The 22848-nt window shown below is 39.2% G+C and overlaps 1 protein-coding gene and 1 long non-coding RNA gene across 3 annotated transcripts in view; one reads left to right on the top strand and one right to left on the bottom strand.

Annotated features, from left to right (window-relative positions):
• LOC147575585 (uncharacterized) overlaps positions 1-4764 on the top strand; it is a 39793-nt gene extending 35029 nt beyond the window's left edge. Inside the window, exon 2 of the long non-coding RNA XR_015242536.1 lies at positions 4578-4764. This is a non-coding gene — a long non-coding RNA (uncharacterized LOC147575585). The remainder of the gene's footprint in view (positions 1-4577) is intronic.
• GALNT1 (polypeptide N-acetylgalactosaminyltransferase 1) overlaps positions 731-22848 on the bottom strand; it is a 128769-nt gene continuing 106651 nt past the window's right edge. For both annotated transcript variants that reach the window (XM_086682755.1, XM_086682756.1), the window contains 8 exons: positions 21046-21253; positions 16884-17054; positions 14545-14662; positions 12641-12821; positions 11629-11768; positions 6908-7006; positions 6091-6225; positions 731-2961 (listed from right to left, as the gene is read on the bottom strand). In XM_086682755.1, the coding sequence (XP_086538881.1) occupies positions 2815-2961; positions 6091-6225; positions 6908-7006; positions 11629-11768; positions 12641-12821; positions 14545-14662; positions 16884-17054; positions 21046-21253 (1199 nt within the window). In that variant the 3' untranslated portion in view covers positions 731-2814. The remainder of the gene's footprint in view (positions 2962-6090; positions 6226-6907; positions 7007-11628; positions 11769-12640; positions 12822-14544; positions 14663-16883; positions 17055-21045; positions 21254-22848) is intronic.

The raw sequence follows: 22848 nt of genomic DNA, 5'->3' as shown, positions 1-22848 counted from the left end.
GACCGCGAGATCGTGACCTGGTTGAAGTCGGACGCTTAACCGACTGCGCCACCCAGGCGCCCCTAAATTTTAATTTTTAATTGTTGCTATGTATAGTCAATACAGCAGAGTTTTGCCTCATTTCCTGCAAAATTATTAGTTTTTGGTAGATCAAGCAAATTCTTTATCTTCAGGAAGTCAGACAATGGGAGAAGTGTTGCATAATTGAAAACATCTCATTTTCCAGAGTAAAAAAATGGCTCATTCTTTGTATACCTCTGCTCACAGTTACCACCTAAGAAACCCTACCTTCTGATTTTCTTTCTCCTTAAAAGAACATGTAATTCTGAGTTCAGTTTACTCCTGGTGTGCTTCTTGAAAGATGGGGAGAGCACCAGATCTTTACAGAGGAACTTCTGTTTCTCAGCTAAATGTAGAATAGGGAAATAAGGACATGTCCTACATGCTGCCCTTCACTTATATTTTCAGGGTGCCAATCAGAACAGAAAGACATTAAAATGGATTGGGATTGGAAGAAGGTGAATAAATTTGAAGATTCAGATTATTCTTGTCACATTGGTGAATTCTTCACTGGTCAAATAATCCCCTCTTTTCATCCTTTGCTTTCTTTTTGATTCATTCTTTTCTTCCCAATTTGACTTAGAGTGATTAGCATACGGCCTGATCTACAAATAGCTGTAATGAATAGGGATCCATTTTAACTTCAAATAAAACCAATGTAAGGCACAACTATTCAGGAATATTTTATATTTTCAAAGTATTTACGAATTCTTTAATTAGAAAAATAAAGGCAACGGGATTATCTATCAGGTTCTAAAAGTACCCATGAATTAAATCACTCGCATCCCCCTCTTAAAAAACAAAACAAAACCTTGAATCACATTGCTATTTAAGCTTTCTTACAATAAGGAATAAGACCAAGCTATACTAGAGTACAAAAACCTAAAATTCTGAGCATGAAAATAATTTATTAGACATCTGGTTTATTCGAACATTAGGCCTACTGAAGACAGAATTAACAGAGCTCATGGAGTAGGAAAAACACACACACACACACACACACACACACACACACACACACACACACAAACAAAACAAAAACAACCCATCCAGCACCTGCTTCACTGCAAATTTCCTGGGGACAAAATGTATGCATTCTGTACTACAGTCTCACTCTAAACCATCCATATGTGTTTGATGCTGATTAACCTGAATAGGAGATGAGAAACTTTCTATACACTCAACTTGGCAAGTAGCCATTAGTGATGCAACTTTCAGAAACATTCTTAGGCACAAGAACTAGCACTGCCTGCAGTGAGAGTCTTTGATAATCAAAGAAAAGAATATCACTAAGTATATTCTTACAAATAAGAAAATACAAGCACTTTTGCCAATGGACTGCTTTACATATCAGGAAAGATGTCACAATGAGATCTTCTATGAAATTAAAACACTAATTGTTATACTCAACTTTTAATCGATTCTGAAGTTATACTGTGGTATTAAAAATTAGAGGAAAAAACTGATTTAATCTAAATAGAATTTAGGGAAGAAATGCAGGACTAATATATAAGAGTAGCTGCACTTCTTTGGTTAACTCATTAAAAAAAAAAGTCAAACATTTTCAAATTAAAAAAAAAAAAGATCACCATTACAAGAATCTAATCTAAATATGCACCTGACAATAAAGCACATCTGAGTATGGAGTGAAAAAAGTTTTCCAAAAAATCATCAAATGGATCCTCTCCAAATACCCAAATAATCACTTCTGCAGGCCTTTTGTTGAGTGGAATCATAAAGAACTGAAGATTTATTGCTGTGAAAACAAATCTGTAGTACAGTAGTATGAATCTTGGGTATTAAGCATAATCAGCTGAATCAAGTTAAGAAGTTCAAACTCTAATAGGAAATTTTGTGTGTGTGAAAGTCAATAGCCAGTTGACCCAAGAGCAACTGAGAGATCTAACCTGTTCAGTGAGACCAGACATTGTTAAATCTTCATTCTTTGAAGGCAATTAAAAATTACAATTTAAACAGCCCATAAACCAAATAAAACAAAATTGAAGAAAGCAATTAAAACTACGTTCAAAGAGCCATTTTTTTTTTAGCTCAATTTCAGCACCCCAAGGAAAAAAAGCATCCATGACTATCACAGATGAAAACAAAATGTCACTGGAATCCGTTATTTTTCCCCACTGAGGTATAAAATCTATATAGAAATTTGATACTATACTATAACAAATTGTACTTCTCATAGTTCTGTTTTAATTTCCTTTAAACCCTGTTTAATATAGTTTTTTCTTAAACTGTAAAAATGTTGTTTTCATGATTCTGAAACTGGTTCCAGTTCTTTTTCACTTATTTTTCTATCAATATTTAATATACTGGTTACCAGTCCTAATCAGAAAAAAAATCTTAGAAATCTCTTCATTAGGACAGCACATTCAGTGAAAGTTACTGATGTGCAAGCAAACCATGAAAGGTGCAGCTCCCCGGAAAGCACGTTTGTTGACTGCTTCACTGCCTGAATATTCTTTACAATGATTCTTGATGAAAGACTCTTTCCATCGTGTAAACATCAGTGTGCGCAGTCTTGCTACTCTGTAGTTTCACGTCCTTGGACAAGAAGGCTGGTTCACAGCTAGTGAAAAGCGAGAGGAGTCTAAGTTTCAATGGCTGATAAACCTTATATCCCCACAGGAGGAAAGCACTTTTCCTTTTTTGCTACTTAAGAATGTGGCAGAAATGTATGCTGAGGTAGCCCAGTCAATCCTTATTTTTTTTTCTTCTTTTTCCTTTTTTGTAAATTTGGTCTCAGAATATTTCTGGAAGGGTGACGTTTCGAAGAAGCCACTGCTGGGACCGGCTTCCATTGCAGTCTCTTATGCTGGGCACCTGGCTGTCCTCTTCTGTGGCTTTATCCAGGCACTGATTACTGTTCACATGCTGCAGGGTTAATTTCTGCAAGAGACAGAAAAGAAATCTTAACATGAACGTGACAGAAAAAAACTCAAACATCTCAGCCATCGTTTCTGACAAGTATTAAACTGCCCCGTAGGAAAGGTGTCTACGTTAAGACCACCTTAAGAGCTATGTGGGAGGGAGAAAGGCACTGGGGTGCAGTGGGCTACAATGAATTTAAACGAACATGACCACAATGCTAGCTACTCCCAATTCTGCACAAGCTCTAACACTGAGAAATTTCACTTTGTGTGCTTCAGCTTCCTTAAAAAAAAAAAAAAAAGAAAAAAAAAAAGATCAGATTAGTGGTTCCTAATTTAGGATCCTCAACCTATTTTCAAAAGCTATTTCAAAATTGCTTCATTTCCCTGTGATAAGGCTGTTCAAATTAATTCTATGATTCCAAACCTCATGTCCTTAAAATTCAGGTCCTTTTGAAGACTCAAAATCTTAAGAGATCATCTTAAAGCAGCCATTAATAAATGGGTGACAGATGGTGCTATGTAACTTTCTATGTACTCATTTGTACTCCAGACTCAATACTGTCATGTTGATATTTAGAATAATTTCAAAATGTCAGGACAGAGTTATCAGAGTGATTAGCCTAGGTCAGTTTATGTGTCTGTTACTGCACGCTGGTCACCAGCATGGTCACACAGCCAACAGCTGTGTAGGAACGTGAGTTAACCATTATCCTGTAAATGTATACAACTGTAAGAAAGTGTGAAATATGTTTACTAACACATTTATCGGACTCTTACTCATCCCTCTAATGTAATTCTTTTATCTGGAACATTTCATTTTCGGGGACTGTCATCACTGTGTTCAAGAGAGGACCCAGTCAGCACTGACTACTCTCCACACAGGAGAGTAGTTTTTTTGTTTTTTTGTTTTTTTAACGTTTATTCACCTTTGAGAGACAGAGATAGAGCATGAGCAGGGAAGGGGCAGAGAGAGGGAGACACAGAATCCCAAGCAGGCTCCAGGCTCTGAGCTATCAGCACAGAGCCCGACACGGGGCTCAAACCCACGAACTGTGAGATCATGACCTGAGCCGAAGTCAGACCCTCAACCAACTGAGCCACCCCGGCACCCCAGAAAAAGCTTAATTAAGGCAACTAGATAAACAGGTGACAGATAACTAACTGTAACCTTTTAAGCAGAGAATAAAAGCTATAATTATCATTGCAGAGTCTACTTGCAACCTAGGAAAGGTAATTTGCTGGCTCCTGCCCCTAATCTCTAGTGTAACTAGGTCAAAATCTGCATTTCGAAAGGACAGAGCCATGCATCAAAGCAGAAGCGTCTGGTGTCATAAATGGAATGTGATATAGAATATAAATAAGACTCTAAGATGTAAGAATATATAAATCTAATCAAAGACCTATGGTATTATGCAAAGAATCCTGGATCAAGAGTGCCACGTCTGTCTGAGACCCGGTTCCATCATTTTACCTGCTCTGTGACCCTGGGGCAAGTTCCATTCTGGGCTTCAGTGTCTCTACGTGTATAAAACAAGGTCCTGGGTTTTATTTCTATGGTTCCTTTGGAGCCTTCAGTTTCATGATTTTAGGTTTACATTATAAATCACTGACATGAATATTTTATTTTTCCAGATTGCTGTGGTTGAGACTGATGGAGGCAGGACACCGCCGACAGGCTGTTCCGGAGCTCCCCATGAAGTTGGCTCAAGCTGTGGGACCTGCATCGTAGCGTGACTCCTCCCTTTGCCCAATTCTGCTTTGTCCTTTTCACAGGCGTTGATCCAAAGGGTGCTCCCTAATGAACACTGTGAACACTGAACTTTATCTTGTGAATACTGAACTAACTTTATCTGATAGAACCCAGCCTGCAAAACTAAAATTTTACCTCAGAGAAGACACCATGCAAAGGGCTCCAGAAGTTTTAAAACTACATTCACAATTGATTCTTTCTAAATACCTTAAACCTACTTTGGCTCCTTAAACTTCTAAGCACACATTTTACTTTTGGAACAACAGGTGTGGCAGATTGCGTAGATCATACACAGGCTACGAACATCCACTCCCACTTCCTGTCCCCATCACACCTTAGAGACTGGAAAACCAACGCCTGTTTAACCAGCCTCCCTTGCAGATGGTCACTATGGGATGAAGTTCTAGCCCATAAGACACAGCAGAGTCTGTGAAACGAAGTGTGAAAGTACAGGGTATGTTCCAGGAAGAGGAGAGTTGATGATTAAAGGAGACCAGGGTTTGCATATGACCTGGTATAGGGAGAAAAGACAGCCAAAGTCTTAACTGCTAATAAAGTCATGATGCTAATAAAGAAGTTAAAGAAGTTAAAGAAAAAGACAGGAATGCTCCTGGCTTTGCAGCCAGGAGCTATTTCCATACTGTCAAGGCCGAGGCTAGAGCCACGGTTGGAGAACCAGAGGCAGGAGTGTCAGCCAGCCCCTCGCTTGCTGTTAATACATGTAACACATGATGGTATGTAGAAAGTAAGGTAGGAGCAAAAGTCTTTCCTAAGAGAAAAAAAGAAAATCAGTGCTTGTGCAGAAGAAAAAGAACCAGAGAAAGACCTACTGAAGATTCCAGTGCTGGTTCCAGAACCTTAAAGCAAAAGCACAAGCAGGTTAGCCAGATGCAAAGCGCCGGAGTGAGGCTTACTGGGGGTGCTCTGAGTGATCTTTTCTGCACCCATGTGTGAGGACAGCACACAGCGTGTGGTGACAGGAAGAGGTTCCAGAGGAAAGCAAAGGTAAAAAGCTTTGTTACATATGTCACAGAAAAATCATTATGAGCCAGAGAATTTAATTATTTAAAGCTCACCTTTTACCTAAGTGTTTAATTCACTAATTTAAACAGCCTACTCACGTCTCCATTTCCCCCACACTAGACGACTACAGAGCTTGAGGACATACACACAGAAGACTGGCTATAGTGGCAACAAGGACCCAAGAAATGGGGGGCAAGATTAATTATTGGGGAGATTAAAACATGTTTGTTTTTCCCACCTGTAGGTTTTTAGATGTAAGAACAATTTGATCCATCTTCAAACTTTACAAGAATTCATTCTTTTTGCCATAAAGAATTTTTTTAGCTTCAAAACACACATAATTTCATTCCTCTATGCAAGTGGAAAACTTACCACTGGGTCATACTCCCAAAGCTGGTTGCCTTTTAGGTGGTGGCATTTGAGCATTGTGACTGGGCCATTAAGTTTGGAGACATCCAAGCAAAGGTCATCTGTTCTAATTTCTTTGTTGGCAGTATAAGAGAAAACCTGAAAAACAAAAATGCACACATATAAGCTTTAACAATAAAAGAAACTAGCCAGTAATCTGGCAGAGAAAAAAAACAAGTATCTCAAGATATTTGATTTCTGAACTTTATTAACGTAGTATTAGGAGAATAAATGATTCTGAAAAAGCTACCACAAATTTTACATACAGGAAAGAAAAAATGACCGTGAGCTCTCTGTATACACTGAGTGTATTGTCAAGGGCTATCAAAAGCTGTTCGACTATAAAGGGCAAAATAAATCTCACGCAAAGCTATGTAAATACGGTTCTCACAAGGGGCCTTTTATAAATGTTTCATTTAAAAACAATCATTAGACTGAAGGCTCCCTTCTCCTAGAGGTTTTTAGAATTGTCTCTTCATAGGTAGGAAAATATTTCCTGAATGACATCATGAGATAAAAGATTCAAACAAATCCAAAAATTATTCCTTTTATTTATTTCTAACATTTATTCATTTTTCAGAGACAGAGAGCATGAGGGAGACAGGGGCAAGGAGAGAGGGAAACACAGAATCTGAAGCAGGCACCAGGCTCTGAGCCTGACATGGGGCTCAAACTCACAGACCATGAGAATATGGCCTGAGCTGAAGTCAGACGCTTAACCAACTGAACCATCCAGGTGCCCCCAAAATTATTCCTTTTAAAGCTTTACTAAAATACTCACCTGGTTACCTCCCATACCGTGACAGTTAAAAATTCCAACTTTTTCATTCTCTTTTCTAGCCATGTTATCTAGACACTGATTTGTTTCCACATTTCTTATCTATGGGACAGTGAATAAAGAAAATACAAGGTGTTAGATAAATAAGACATAACATATAGATCCATATGGACATTAAAGTCAATCGAAACTCTCTACCACATACATATACACCATGTAGACTGATGGCAGAATGCTCAGTGGCTTCAATACACTATCAATTCCTTCCAGTTTACTCACATTCCAAGTTCCATCTTGATGACTGCCTTGGAAAGAGAAATAAGAGATGTCCTCTTGTTGGGTAAAATATTTGGTAAACATCAAGATGTCTAATGGCAACTGAGATTCTAAATTATCAGGGACCCTTAAAGACTTGACATAGGAAAAGAAGGGAGCTTTGCATCATTGGAGTAGATACTCCTGAACATAAATATGATCTTGATGTCCTCCTTAACCTAGCAGGAAGGTAACTACTGACGGGATGGTTTGGGAATATGATACAGTACATCCCTATGAAAGTTGTTTTAGGATGTACCTAAATTGTTTGAGATTACACAGGGTATACAGTAGTTATGAGCTTTTAAAACACCGGGTTTGACAAGCAAATGTGGAAACCCCAACTTAGGGCCTGGCAGGGAGAAATGTGTGGAATGACAGCAAGACAGACAACTTCCTGTGTTGCTGTGTTAATTAGCACTAATAGAACTTTCTGTAATGATGGAAATGTTCTATACTTGTGCCATCCAATATTACCATATGTGGCTAGCCTACCCTAGCCATATGTGGCTATTGAGTACGTTATTATATTTTTTTCTTTTACTTCTTGCTATTGAGCACATCCATTCCTGGGAAACAGGCAGGAACCTATAGCCCAGGTTTCTTAGTTTTTGCTATAATCTCCTCTAGGATCTTGGCACTTCCACTGGGCAAAACAACACGGGCAGTTTAAGGACTTCTCGATTCCAATATAATAGAATCTGGATTCACTCTTTCCCTCACTGCAATAAGAGAAATATTGGTTGGATATGAGAAAGAGTATGGGTGTGAATGGTTAAGAGCACAAATTCTCAAGCCATACTGCCTATGTTCAAATCCTGTCTCTTCCATTTTGTGTTTAAACCATTTACTTATGCCTCAATTTACTTATGGTTAAGTGGGGATAATAGTACCTCTATCTCATAATGTTGATATGAGGATAAAATGAGTTAATGTTTGTAAAGCACTCAGACCAAGACATAGAGTTGACATGGAGTTCATACTCACTAAATCTTAGGATCATTAGATCTGTCTGGGGAAGACACTGGTTAGTCCTTAAGACTGGCTAAACTCTGAAAGATCTGACTTACGTGTTATCTGTGGTGGTTGTTTAGTGTATTTATCTCCTGGATTAACAGGTCTGAAACTCATTTATTCAGTTTCAGGTCCTACAGGAGCCATGAAAGTCAGACTTAGTAAAAGGCAGAGACTCTAAATTCACACCTTCTCATTCCCCTTTCTACTCTAAAATTCTATGATCTCAGGCTTCTCTAGACCCTTTGAAGCATGACAAAAGATCCCTGAAAGGCTAAATTCCAGTTTCTAGCATAGGAAAGCTCAACCAGGTGGAGCTATGGTCCCAGCACGAGACCCCCAGCTGCACTGGGGTGGGTGCTTGAGAATGACCCCAGCACCAGAAGTCAGAGCTTTAATCTGCCTAGTGTGGCCTGATACTGAGGGCAAACAAGCTTAAGACCATCTGCTTAGTTAAAAAGACAGTGTGACAAGTAAGCCACAGTGGGTAAAATCTGTTCCTTTTACAGAAAGCCAGCTGGCAAGAAGCAGGTAAAGAACAAACTTGCCTTGGCAATCATCTACTGTGGGTTAGACAAGTGGCTCTTTGTAATATGCCTGGATTCTGGCCCAGCTAACAATGCCTAGGTGTTATCCAAAATTGGGTCAGTTCAAGGAAAAAAAACCCAACTCATTCCCTCTATTCTGAAGGCAAGTTATAGGAACAGCTGCTATTCTGGACCGGAATGAGGCTACAGCAAAGGGAACAGAGTCACATTAATGAATCAAGAAACAGCCTACTCCTCACCTGTTTGAGGATGAATTTCTTAAATTACTACAGAGTTCGCACATAGGGAGCTCAGGTCTCCCCTGAAGTAGCCTCAGTAACTACTAAGGACAAACGGTAGCCTGTACTCGTGCTGGCACGGGCTGAATGGTTTCACTCCGACTCACCACCATCAGCACCGGGCTCCCCTCTGTGATATATCTGCTGCTGTGATATATTGTCCCATATCCTGCTCTTCTACGTTCATCTCGTCCTTATTCCCTAAGCCCCTAACACCACCAATACACTCTCTCCACTCTCAACTGATGATCTTGTGTTCAAAGAGGACATGGAAGAATCAGAGAACTTCCCACCACAGACTACCCGTCTCTACCCTCCAATCACGACTGACCTTGCATTTGTCCCCACTCCCTCCACTTCCTTCCTACTTCAGTGGACACCCTGCCTTCTCACCCTGCCCACCATGACCATCTATTACATCTAAACAACATCTATTACAGGTGACTGCCATTAGTACTCTTTTCTAACATCTTCACATTTTCTCTTTTGGTCAGTTGCATCAGCACAGTTCTGATTTAGCAAAAATAAACACAAAAAACCCTTTCTTTAGCTCCATATTCCCCTTCAGCCACTATTTCTCTGCTCTCTTTACAACAAAATTTCTTGCAAGACTTGCCCAGACTCATGATCTCCACTTCCTCTTCTTCCTTGAAGCCATCAAGGATTTTGTCCCTACCAACCTCCATGGGAACCCTGTTGACACAGTGAGATGGAGCCCACCAACAACTTCTCCCTTACCAGTCCAGTGGTCAGTTCTCTGTACTAGGCTTACTCAGCAGTCAACCACTTCCTCTTTGTTTTTAAATTTATTCATTTTGAAAGGGGGGAGGGGAAGAGAGAGAGAGAGAGGGAGAGAAGAATTCCAGGCAGACACCATGCTGTCAGTGCAGAGCCTGAGTTGGGGCTCGAACTCGCAAACTGTGAGATCATGACCTGAGCGGAAACCAAGAGTCGGACTCTCAATCGACTTAGCCACCCAGGTGCCCCAACCACTCCCTCCTTCTTTAAACACATCCTTCACATAGTCTCTGGGACACACACTCTTAGTTCTCCTATTTCAATGGTCACTCTTTCTCAATCTTTTTGGCTAATTCATTCTTGTTTCAAAATTTCTAAATTGTGGAGTTTTCTATTGCTTTGTTCTCAATCCTCCCCTCTTCTCAGTCTACACTCACTCCTACCACGGTGATCTCATACAGTTTTGTGGTTTTAAAAATTACCTATATATTGAAAACTCCTACCTTTAGATCTCCACCCCCAATCTCTCATCCAAACTACAGATTTGTAAATGCAAGTACCTACCCTGTATTTTTACCTGGATCCAATTTAACAGGTCCCAAACTACACTGCTGAATGCCTGCTGTTACCTTCTCCACAAGCCTTCCCATCTCATTGCCAACTTCCCTGCCCCAGTTTCTCAGGCTGAAATCTTACCATAGTCCTTCATTACGCCTTTCCTTTCACCCCAGCTCTACTCTTGTTCCCACAGACAATCTGACCTTCTCCCAGTGAAAGTTTGCTTGTCTCTCTCTGACTTCCCATCTCACTCAGAATAAAATCCAAAGTACTTACTGTGGCCTACCAGCTCCATGTGACTTGACCTTCAGTTTGTCTCGACCTCATCTTCTACTACCCTCCCAGTCCCCCTGTTCACTTCATTCCAGACAACTGTCCTCTCTGCTGTTTCTGGAACACGCCAAGTACACTCGTGTCTTAGGGCCTTTGTACCTGTTTTTCCTTGAGCCCAGAACACTCTTTCCCCAGGAATTCATATGGCTTGCTCATTCACTTCCTCTAAATCTCTGCTCAAAAATCAAAACTCTTATATGAGGGGCCTTTTTCAACTACCCAAACAGTACCGCTACTCAGGCCCACCAGCCATTCTCTTTCCCCTTTGCCCTTAGCACCACCTGCCATACTGTATATTTTAAAAACCTGGTTTCCTCCACAGATTGTAAGATTTGCAAGAGCAGAGACTTTATTCACTGCTATAATCCTTGTACATAAAATAGTGCCTATCACACGGTAGGTACTCAAATATTTATTGAATGAATGAAATGGCTGAAGAAGGGACAGCCTCCTATGGAGTCAGGGGTTACTTTTCCCAAATATCATGAGACTGAATCCTGGGATGGGGCCTCGCTGTGGCCCTGACCACACATATCATTTGCTGCTGTGACTTCTATTATATATGGTCTTTCAACTTTCTTTGTCCCTTCTTTACAATTTATCTTTACTTTGATGTTTGTTAAGCTTTGATTCAGGCTAATTAACACCAGGAGTATATGCTTTCAACTTCATGGGACATTTTGTTAAAGAAGTCTACTGAAGACACTAATATATTGAAATAAGAGTCCACCTCTGAAAGGTTAAGGGTGGAACATTCTTATTTTAATAACATGAAAAATTAATAAAATTTCAAGTTATGAGGTAGACTGTGTTAACAAGAACTGTCTCACACTTGAAGTTATTTAATTTTAATATGGAGGGATTCCCTTGTTGGATGTTTAAGCTCTATCGTTTTTGATAAATGAGAACACAACAACCACACAGAATATATATATTTTACCTCTCCCAAAGAGAAATAGTGACGTGGAATTTGGGAATCAGGATAAATATTCTCTAGGTACCAAGAGAAAGGTCTGCATTGTAGTTTGTGTCTTAGGCCAAGTCTTGATGATATATCTCCATAATCTACCTTTGTAACACCTGTTGAAAGAAATAATCGACTCTGAATTACTCATGTTCTATTAGGTAACGTATTTCTATGTAAATAACGCATTTATTAACAAGCCAGGCAAATGGGAAAAGCGGTATCATTTTGGTGATATGACCACACAAGTGATATACCATGAATCCATTGTTCAAAATATAAAACAAGGAAATATACTTATGTGGTTTCTTTTAAAGAAAAATTAGATTTTCATTGTGCGAATGAAACACAATGCTACTAATATTACACACAAACATTAAGTTATTATGGGATCAGAAAGCTTGAATATATATGTTTAGGCAAAAACAAGAATCAAGATCTATTTTGCCCAAGTATTAAGCAGTGCAACTGTTTCCAGTCAGGTTTCTCTCCCACAACTCACTGACCTGTGCAAGCTGACTGGCCAGTCTTATGGTAATTAGAAAAGGGGGCTGCAGTGGCAACATCAGGAAGATATAGAGCTTAGGGAACAACTATTCCCACAAAATTCTGAATAGCAGAGAAGTTCCTGGACAGAAGTCCCTAGAGGCATGCTACAGTGCTCTGCACTGGCCCCGAGAGACTCCAATCTTCATATAAAAGTTAAACAACACAATTAGGTTAAAAATAGATACAGAACACTGACGACACCTGGGCTAACAGTAACATGTGCGATACTGACCTGGATAACTCATTGTGTTACTATATTAGGCACTTTGCTAAGCACTCTGGCACTGGGTGTGATTTCATTTATTCCTTACGACAACCCCGTGAGGTTGGTGCTCTGCCCCTACTCAAGGCTTTTCTACCCCTTCTTATCTCTCAGATGCATTAAGATCAGGAATAAGAAAGTTATACTCTTGTATTTCTAATGCAAAATAATGCTAACCTGGAGAAATTATATAGAAGAAATTCTTGAACTCATCCATCCACACTTCTGCAAGTCGCCTGTTATTTTTATTGATAATCTGTCCTGTGCCTCCAGGAAATGTGTAAGGTGTGGCTTTCCGAAATACATGTCCGACATGTGAGCAGGTAACAATCTCCAAAGTTCCTCCACACTGCCAGATCTGAAAACAACAGAAAAGAAGACCACATAAGACCCTGATGTTTTTTTAAAAACTGTTCACATCTCTGGATGTTCACAGTTAAAACTTCACAGAATCATGGCTATACATCCTCACAGTGGAGCTCCTGCTATATGGTCACAAAGCCAGTGCTTCCTCAGAAGGATACTCTTCTGTAATTTTTGGTTCTGATCAAACCAGAGGTTGAAGGTTAAATTCAGAAAAGATATGTTAAAGGCTAAATGCAGAAAAGATATAAGGTCTAGAGTATTATTTTTTTAAGTTTATTTATTTCGAGAGAAAGCACATACACATGTGCGCGCACATGAGCAGGGGGCGGGGGACAGAGGGACGGAGGCGAAGCATCCCAAGCAGGGTCCACTCGGACTGCATGGAGCAGGACGCAGGGCTCCAACTCACGAATCATGAGATCCTGACCTGAGTTGAAATCAAGAGTTGGATGCTTAGCCGACTGAGCCACCCAGGTGCCCCCAGAGTAATGTTTTTCTAACTGCAGGCCAGGACTCATAAAATGATAGTAAGTTCAACTCTGAGGAATGGCAACCAGCACTAACAAGGACGTATTGTTTCATGAAATTGGTTAGATTTTGTGTGTAGTATACACATGGCTCATGGTCAAAACACTTTTGACCATGCAATATGCAGCCAGAGTCCTATCTACTCCTCCTTCTCCAGACCTGTCATAGCCTGTACATTAAACCGACTAGAAACTGAAACTGGATCTCTCATGAATTATTCACTGGGACAATGACAGCACGCTCTGTCATCTTCATGAGAATAAAAACAAAAGGGTAAAAGAAACATCAAGTTTGGGTTCACATTCTTAGTTTAATGAAATTATCCTTCTGCTCCTTTCAAAATACATTCTTCTGTAAGTCAAAAATCTGCTATTTACACTTAAAACAGATTTTGAGAAGTTCTGATTTTGTTAAATATTCAGTGTCTCTACTTTAAAGTTCTCCCAGGATCACAAAGTGATACAGCTGGATAGGATCTCCCAGATGATCTAGAGTCCAGACCTCTCCTTTTCTAGGGGAGCAAAGTGATCCACTCGAAACAAAATGAGCTAGCTGGCTTAGATTACAGGGCAGTTCAATGTGGTTTCCACTGTACGCCAGGTGTCTCAAGTTAATCATTTTCAGAAATACACAATGTCACTTTAATGGGTTGATTTTAGTGAATGTGAAATGGTTAAGCGTTTTATATAAGGTTGACTGGGTTAAATTAGAGCAATTTCAGAACTCCTTTTTCTTTTTATTGAAAAATGTAAAGCCAGTAAAGTGACCAAGTTTTATATAAGAGAGAACAATTTTCACAACAGAAGGACAAAGCATATTACAGAAAGTAAAATTATGTTTTTGGCAGTCAAGTACCATAGTAGCATATAGAAATTACATATTGTTTTTTATTTTTAGAGCTTGAATTACTTCCTTGTAAGTAACAGAAATTCAAAACAACTAGGGGATCTTGTGTAAGTTTTATACTTTAACTATTAAGATAACTGAATTATTTGCTTAAAATATAGTTTATAAAAGGAACCCTTAATAGTAACACCTAACTTTTTATGAAGTGAGGTTCTGGAGTCTGATGAAACTCAGAGTAAATTCAATTTTTATTTTTTATTTAGAGATACATAACATGAATAATTAACGCATACCTATATTTGAGGTTAAGTAAAAGATTATTTTTTGCAAAGGGAACTTACCCTAAAGGAAATCTCTAGGTTTTCTCCTCCCCAAATATCCATTCCAGCATCATATGTTCCAATCTCCTGGAAGTAATCTCTGTCTATTGAAAACAGGCCTCCTGCCATTGTAGGTGTTCTGAAATCCAATCATAACTCTATACGGTCAGTTGTAAGAATTTACAATTTACAATCAATTTTTGTTTTTAAAAGTAGTTATATTAACGGTATACAATGACAGAATAAATGCTTATTCTCACACTCTTCAGAAACATTCATAGGCCCCTAAGGACTTTCCATGTTTTTATGATCTGCTATTTGGTCTTCAGGCAGACCTACACCCACTGTGCTGACCGGTGGACCTACTCTTGTCACAGCCTGTGCCCTGACAGCCTTCTCTGCCGAATCCCAAGGCCACTCCTGTTTTTAGTACCTTTCCTGGTCCTCAAGTCCTGACTAAGCTTAGTCACCTGAAACTCCTTAAATTGAGGCTAGTTCTCATAATTCTCTCCATCTGACTGTGTATCTTCCCACAGTTCCCAGCAACTACACTGACTATATAATCAACTAGATTCATGTTAGTTAACTCTCACACATGAGGTTTTAAAGTGTGGTAAATATTGCAAAAGATATAGATTAAATAGGACAAAAACAATGAGACTCTTTTCCTACACCTAACAGAAACCTTTAAGGAAAGGAATGAAGTACACAATGAAATCCATACACTCCTAAGGGGACTGTCATCCTGATCAAGTATGGCACACTCTGTGCAGAAGAGGAGCCCAATTCATCAGCACGTGACCCAGGTATGCAGAGTGGGTGGAAATGACTGGAGTTAAGCAAAGAAATGATAATGAAGGAGGATTTAAATAAACAAATACCCATCAACCATTTGATTTCCATGAAAGATGTGTATGAAGAAAAATGGACTTCAACTAGAAGAAAATAATTAAGTTCCAGGGAAAAAGGAAACTATGGCCATCATATTTCATGATGAATTGTCGCCTGTGATTCCATGTCCTGAAATCTATGGATTCTAGGCTGTAAAGAGTGGCAGCATTTGCCTTTCCAGTAGAAACAGTCGTTTCCACATAAAAGTTAGAATATACTTTGATTTTAGAAGAGAAAAAGAATGAGAAAAGCCTACTATCTTAGGAGGCAGAGGAAACAGGCCAACACCCACAGAGTTACCATTTAGTACCCAGGTTTCTTGCCCTGGGTTTTGAGCTATCTCTGCATTTCCTGGAATTGTATGCTCAATCTTCTGTTTGCACATGTGTATTTTCCCCCTATTAGAGAAGACTCACAGCTTTTATCAGACTTTTCAAAGAAGCCTACTGTCTACAAAATGTTTCAGAACCCCTGATTTAGATGGTGATTTCTTGAAGTGTCAGCAAAAGAGTGGAAAAGTACCTTTGCTAGAAAAAGACTCTGGCAGGGCAGGAGACAAAGCACAGAATTAATGAAATTCTCCTCAGCTTGGCCAAAACAGGACTTGAGTTCAAGGGAAAGCAGGCCTGAGAAGGCCGGGAAGGGAGAAAGCTAAGGCGTGGTTGGTTCTGAAGGGGCTCTCAACCACTACAGAAGCAGCAGGCTGGTGCTGCTGGACAAATCCCAGGATGGCTCCCAGAGCTCAAGGTCTCAATTTCAAGGTTCTGAACAGCATAAAGATTCTTATCCCTTTCTGAAAAAAAATCTACAGATGACCAAATATAAAACAAACGAAAAATCAGAATGTGTCCATGGAAATCCTTTTTTATACTTCTGTCAAGTCTAGTTATTTTTATATCTGAAACAAGCTTTTCTAACCTTATCAAGTCAGTAACTATCATCTGAATGGTACAAGTTGGAATTTACAATCTTATTTTTTGGTGCAACGACCCACTTTTAGGTAATATTTTCACATACCAACACTTACAATTAATTAAGGGACAGTTTAATTTAAAGCTAAATATTATTATCCTTAACAATTGAATCTAAGCATAAATCTGACAGATTTACAAAATGTTGTTCATACAGGAATGAAAAAACATATGCATGTTACCATCACTTTTCAGGTGCACTATTTATATAGATTTATATAAATGAAAAAATCTATATATATGTAGGCTTATATAAAGAAAAATTCCAAATTTGTTAAATGATCAGAGTAAAAAGCCCTCTTTAAAATACTAATACACGTGAAAGATGGCTCTTAACTACATATATGGTATACACCTCGTGTATGTATGGTATACATTATATGAAGTATGTGCCTCATGTTTCTCAAAATACACTTAAAATCCTTTTGATAGGATTCCCAAAGCTTCGCTATCCCCCATTGATAACACTTTAGGGAAAATGTTTGACAAATCAATTACCTGACAGGAAGAGTCCGATCACCTTTCCTTCTGTCCATTTCTCTTTGGGGAACAGGATACCATCGAAAATTGAGCTTCCAGTTGAAGCCACCATAGGTCATATCAGAGCCTGCCATGTACTCAAAAGTATCATCGCTGATCACATCAATGATAGGACATACCACTGTTTTCCTAAAATCATAAAAGCAAACAAAAAAATCTTCACAACTTTCCTTTTTGAGGATCAGTATAACAACTATAATTATATGCTAAGTGTGTTTAAAATAAAAATACATTCTATAATGTTAAAAGCAATGATAAAAAAATTTCCTGCTATATCCTACTAAGTTAGCATAATCATTTATCACACTGACTTGTAGCCATTGATAACCTTTCATCCCTTTTTAATTCATACTTTTACATAACTGCCACATATAAAAACAATCCAGGGGCACAAGGGTGGCTCAGTCAGTTAAGCATCTGACTCTTGATCTCCGCTCAGGTCATGATCTCACAGTTTGTGGGATTGAGCCCCTCATCAGGCTCTGTGCTGACAGTGAAGAGCCTACTTGGGATTCTCTCTTTACCTCTCCCCCCCTCTCTCTCTCTCTGCTCCTCCACTGCTCCCTTCTCTCTCTCAAAACAAATAAACTTAAAAAAATAAAATTCCAAATATTTCCAGTTTTCAAAAATAACACTTTTAATGACTACATAATCATTTTAAAATGATTACTCTTAAAATGAAAACTCTTGGATATGTGTGTTCCTTACAGTTTTTTTGTTATTCAGTTACTAAGTGAACATGTTCATATAACCAGTATTTTGCTTTTGCTTTAGGAGTAAACTTCCAGTTTTGTATTTCTTCATACAAACTGTCTGATCACAGATATTTAAATTTTTTTCTATTGGTTTTGTGAGTTTTTATGAATCTGAAAAAACTTCCACATGACCACAGCTCTTTCCTAGGAAAGGGTGCACTGCTCACAGCCTTTGGCAGCCACATTCTAGAGTATGTAACATCCTCAGCATCCCCATCTTTCCTGTCTTATTTAAGAAATCATTCCCAGTCCAAAATTATAAAGGTATTCTCCTATGCTGTCTTCAAAGAGAATTATATTTTTACTTTTCATATTTAAGTCTTTAATCCTCATGGAATTGATTTTGGCATGATAAACAGTAAGTATCCAACTTCATTTATTTTCCTCATGGATAACCAGTTATTCCAACACTGTCTGATGGTCTTTTTTCCTTCTGCTGTACTTACCAATGCCTCCTCTGTCATAAGTCAAGTTGTTGTGTAAACATGGGATGGTTTCTAGACATTACTGTTTCACGAATTTATTTGTGAATTTCTGCATCAATGTCACTGCCAGGGGCACCTGGGTGGCTCGGGTGGGTGTCCGACTTCATGTCAGGTCATGATCTTGCTTCGTGAGTTTGAGCCCCACATCAGGCTCTGTGCTGACAGCTCAGAGCCTGAAGCTTGTTTCAGATTCTGTGTCTCCCTCTCTCTCCGCCCCTCCCCTGCTCGCACTCTGTCTCTCTCTCTCTCTCAACAATAAATAAACATTTAAAAAATTTAAAACAAATATGTCACTGCCACAATTAATATAGCCTCAAAATAAGTCTTGATATCTGGTAGAGCCAGCCCTGTTGATACTTCATCTTCTTCACGAATATCTCACCTATTTTTTTAAAGTATGCATTTCTACATAAATGTTAGAATCAGCTAGTTCCTCCAAGAAAATTCTGTTGAGATTACAACTGGAAGTGCACTGAATTTCTAGATCAGTGTGGGGAGAACTGATATTTTTACCTTTCTATCCATGACTATTATCCTTCTCTCCACTTATTTTCCAGTAAATTTTAAATGTTCTATTTTAGGCATATTTTGTTAAACATATTCCTAATTATAGCTTATTATTTCCTCTGCTATTATAGAAAGGATCTTTTCTTTTTTTCTTTTTACAATTTATTTTCTAACTATTCCTTGCTGGTGTGGAGAAGGCTTTTCTATGGAGATCTTATATTTGACAACACTGCTAAACTGTTATCATCTCTGTTTTGTGTAAGATTTTGTTTTCCATTAAGAACACATCATCTGCAATTGACAGCACTTGTTTTTTTTTCCGTTTCCAATCTGTACACCCTTCTTATATTATTGCAAAACCTAAGGCTTCTATCAATACTGAGTGACAGTAGTTAATTCAGGGCATCATAAGGATGTTCTGTATATTTTTAAAAAATTTTTCAACTTTTCTCCATTAATCTGATGTGTGTTAGCTAAGGCTTTTTTTTTTTTTTTTTTTTTTTTAGGCCATCCTTTCTCAGATTAGTAAATTTCCACTCTGTAATAGTTCACTAAGTACTTTTAATCATAAGTGATGTTCATTTTAATCATAAATGAACATGTTTTTCTGTATCTACTGAAGAGATCAGATTTTTAATGATAGGGTTTTAATCACAGTTTTAGAAATGTTAATGACGGTGTATTATGTGAACTGATTTTGTAATATTAAACTAAACCAATTAGTCATGATATGTTCTTTTACATGTTTTTCATATAAAAATAAAAATATATGCTATAGTTATTTTTTTTACTCCTAGTAGACTCAGTTTTCTGGTATTTTGAGAATTTTGGGTTAGTGTTCATGAGTGGATTTGGATAATTTTCCACATACTTCCCTACTGTCTTTCATGTTAGAGTTCTACTACTCTCACAAAGAGTTCTCTCCTTTTCTATATACTCTGTTTACAAATTGTTTCCCCACCGCCACCCCACAACAAGGTTGAAACAGGCAAGTGTTCTTGGGTGCGGTGGGGTTTCTCTTTCTCACTCACACGGGGGCACAAGATCTTAGCTTTACACTGGTGTTTGCTCTTCACCTTCCCACCTCAGGCAGGGCCTAGGCCCGGTCTCCTATCTTCCTGTCGTTTGTCTATCTAAAGGCAGAGACGCTCTGTGTCCTCTGAGTTTGGCAGGAATTCTCCAAGTGAGAGCTGGCTTTAGTGTTTGGACCACTCTCTTGCCTCACTTTTGAGATCTGCAAAACTTCTGACTTCAGTGCCAGCTCAGCGATGCATTTAGAAATGCGTTTTATAACCTATCCAGCATTCAAACTCTTTCAGATGGAAATGTTACTCAGGACACCTAAGCCACCACACAGCCCCAACTAGAAGTTGTGACCGCCATTTCAGTCAACGCCTCTTTAGTTTGTCAGCTCCTCACCCTGCTTTCTCTCCCTGGGGCCAGGCTCTTGCTTATGTGTGCTCTTTATGCAAGCCAGTATTTCCCAAGTCAGTCATCTCCTCAAAGACAACAATTCACAGAGATACTCTCTTCCTTCTTCGGGCAGTGTTCTCCTCCCTAAAGCTGCTGTACCTTCTCGCTGTCCCAGCGCTGGTTTTTCCCTATTTATTCATCTTTGAAAGGGTGAGATGTAGGCTCAGCATTTGCTAACAAACAGAACAGATGCAGTGGCTTGTGCCGTGCTTCACTTAACTTGTACTGAGTTCCCCTTCCTAAAGTCAAACCTTTATGTGGAGCTGGCCCAGGCTCAAACTGCAAAGGCAAGAAGAAATTCAACTAATCTGAGTCTAGCAGACTGAAGTTAGCTTCCCTCCTGGTATACAAGAACTGTGCCAGGGACCGGCAGTAGGTCACTCTGAAAAATGCGTGCATTGCTCTCACTGCTCTTCCTGCATCCTCAGAGATTATAGCGCTTTTCCATATACAATTAAGCACCTTGGGCTACGATGCTGATCTCCCCACCCCCCTCCTACTTCCTGCTGTGCTACAGGCTGAGTGCTGTAGTCTCAGTAAGGAAGTGGAGAAGGAGAGGTGACCTGCCTGCTTCAGTTTAGCCTTAGGCAGCAGGGGCGATCAAGGGTTTTATCCTACCTCTCCTGAGTTCACAGCCTTCTGTTCTGCTCCCTATTAATAAATAGAGCATGAGGTGCACATCTGAACAACCTGCTTCCTGATGCAGCCTCATCAACAAGACTGCAAACATTTCTTCACGGTCGCCTTCACTTTTAGTTTAGAGTGTTCTTCACGGGTATTTTAAAGCAAACTTTAGAGGAAATTATTTTTACATTTATTTAAATATACAGAATTCTGCAGCTTACCATACTGTTTAAGACAAACACACTGAAAACAAGTTTATAGACTCTGGAAAATTACCTGTCATGTTTGATCCTGGCTAAGAGAGGCTCCAGCCATCCCACTGTACATTCACAGTGAGCATCTAAGAAGGTGATCACCTGGCCTTTAGACACAGCAGCTCCTTTTAATCTAGCTCTGATCAATCCAGAACGTTGTTCCATTCGAATTACATGAACTGGTACTTTTAATTTTTTCACATAACTCTCTAGAGGTCTTTTCAGAAAGTCTGAAAAATTAACAAAACAAAACATCACATGAAAAGACCAACCCGGTGCTACCCAGATGTAAAGCAATTCTGATGTGCAGTATTTCCCCCCCCAACACTTTCAGGGAGGCCCCCTGACTCACAAACCCATTTCACAGCAGGGAGGCTTTTTCTTTCCTAAGAGCTCATCCTAGAGCTGCCCTACCTTCCTGCATGAAGACTTAGGAGAGAGCCTTTGGGTGCAGGCTCAGTCAAAGACAGGCAGGTCACCACGGTTCCCTAATACCTCTCTTGGCTCAATTCTTCTTTCTCCAACCATGCTTAAGTCTCAGGAACAGAAAGAAAGTAGTTCAAGAGCATTAAATCCAGACCTCAATAGAGAGAAGGAACAGAATACGTCACAGCTGTTAGAATTCAGGCAATTGTGGGATGTCGTCAAAGGCAGAAACCAACTGTCTTATTGATTACTACAGTCTCTGACTATGGTTCTTGTATTGGGAAGCATGGAGTGAGGTCGAGCTCAGAAGAGAAATGCTGTACTATAACTGCAAGACCAGAATTCCTTAGCCGACAAGTGGGTCTAAGTAACAAAGGTCTTAAGGGGGAATCACAAATGAAGGAAAAGGAGAAATCAGAAAGGATGAGGAAGTGGCTACATGAAACCAGCAACTATCCTGGAGTGTTCAAATAGAGGTTGTGCCCCTAAGCCAAGGAAGTCCTGCCTCCAAAATACATAACACTTTAAAAAGCAGAAAAGTCTCAGCTTCCTCAAAGCAAAGAGAAATAATTTTTTCAGATCAGGTTAGTTCATGGAATTTATGCCAGAGAAGCTATTGATGGTGGTTTGGTCAAATGTCTTTCCAACATTCCAACGACAGAATAGGTATGAGGATAATCTTTTTAGGGAAGGCAAATCCTGAGACAGAACTCCTGGGACTCCGAGGACTAGTTCTGTCCCACAGGACTCTAGTAAGGGGTAGGTCCCAGAGATCAGAGTGTATGCATTAAGGGGCTCTTAAAAGAGTAAACATGGGCATCCAAAGGGCTTCCTATACCACACAAAGGGAAAGAAAAACAGGGATGACATGGTTCTCGCCTGTCTGAACTAGAACGACTCAAAAATGAAATAATCAGGGACATGAAAATTATGAAAGAGAAAGGCCTATCTATCCCACTATGGAATACTGATTCCATTTCTGCTCATATATTTCCTAAAGTATCTGGGCTAAAAACAGTATCTGTAAAATACTGGGAGTAGAACTCGTACTGAGTCACCACTGTGATTTTATGAAGCAAATCTTAGGGTCAAAAAAATAGAACTCCATTCTGAATAACAAGGTGAGGACAGTACCAATCCCGGGGAAGAGGAAGATTCTGCAATAGCAGCTATCATTTTGTGTCTGTTTAGCATAGTGCCAGGCTCTTTGCACCAATTTAATACCATTTAATCCTTAAAACAGTAACCCTATGAGAATGTCATTACCCGTAACTTAGGCACAAAAATTCAAGGCTCAGAATATAAAATGAACCAATCAAAGTGACACAGCTTGTTGAGGGTTGGAGCCAAGATTCAAACCCAGGTCTGCCTGACTTCAAAGCCCATTTTCTCATCCACA

Source organism: Puma concolor, chromosome D3 (genome assembly GCF_028749965.1).
Source record: "Puma concolor isolate L17-30 chromosome D3, mPumCon1.1.hap2, whole genome shotgun sequence".
In the NCBI taxonomy this organism is placed as follows: Eukaryota; Metazoa; Chordata; class Mammalia; order Carnivora; family Felidae; genus Puma; species Puma concolor.
Note: the sequence above shows the minus strand (reverse complement) of the source record. Positions and strands in the feature narration are given on the sequence as shown.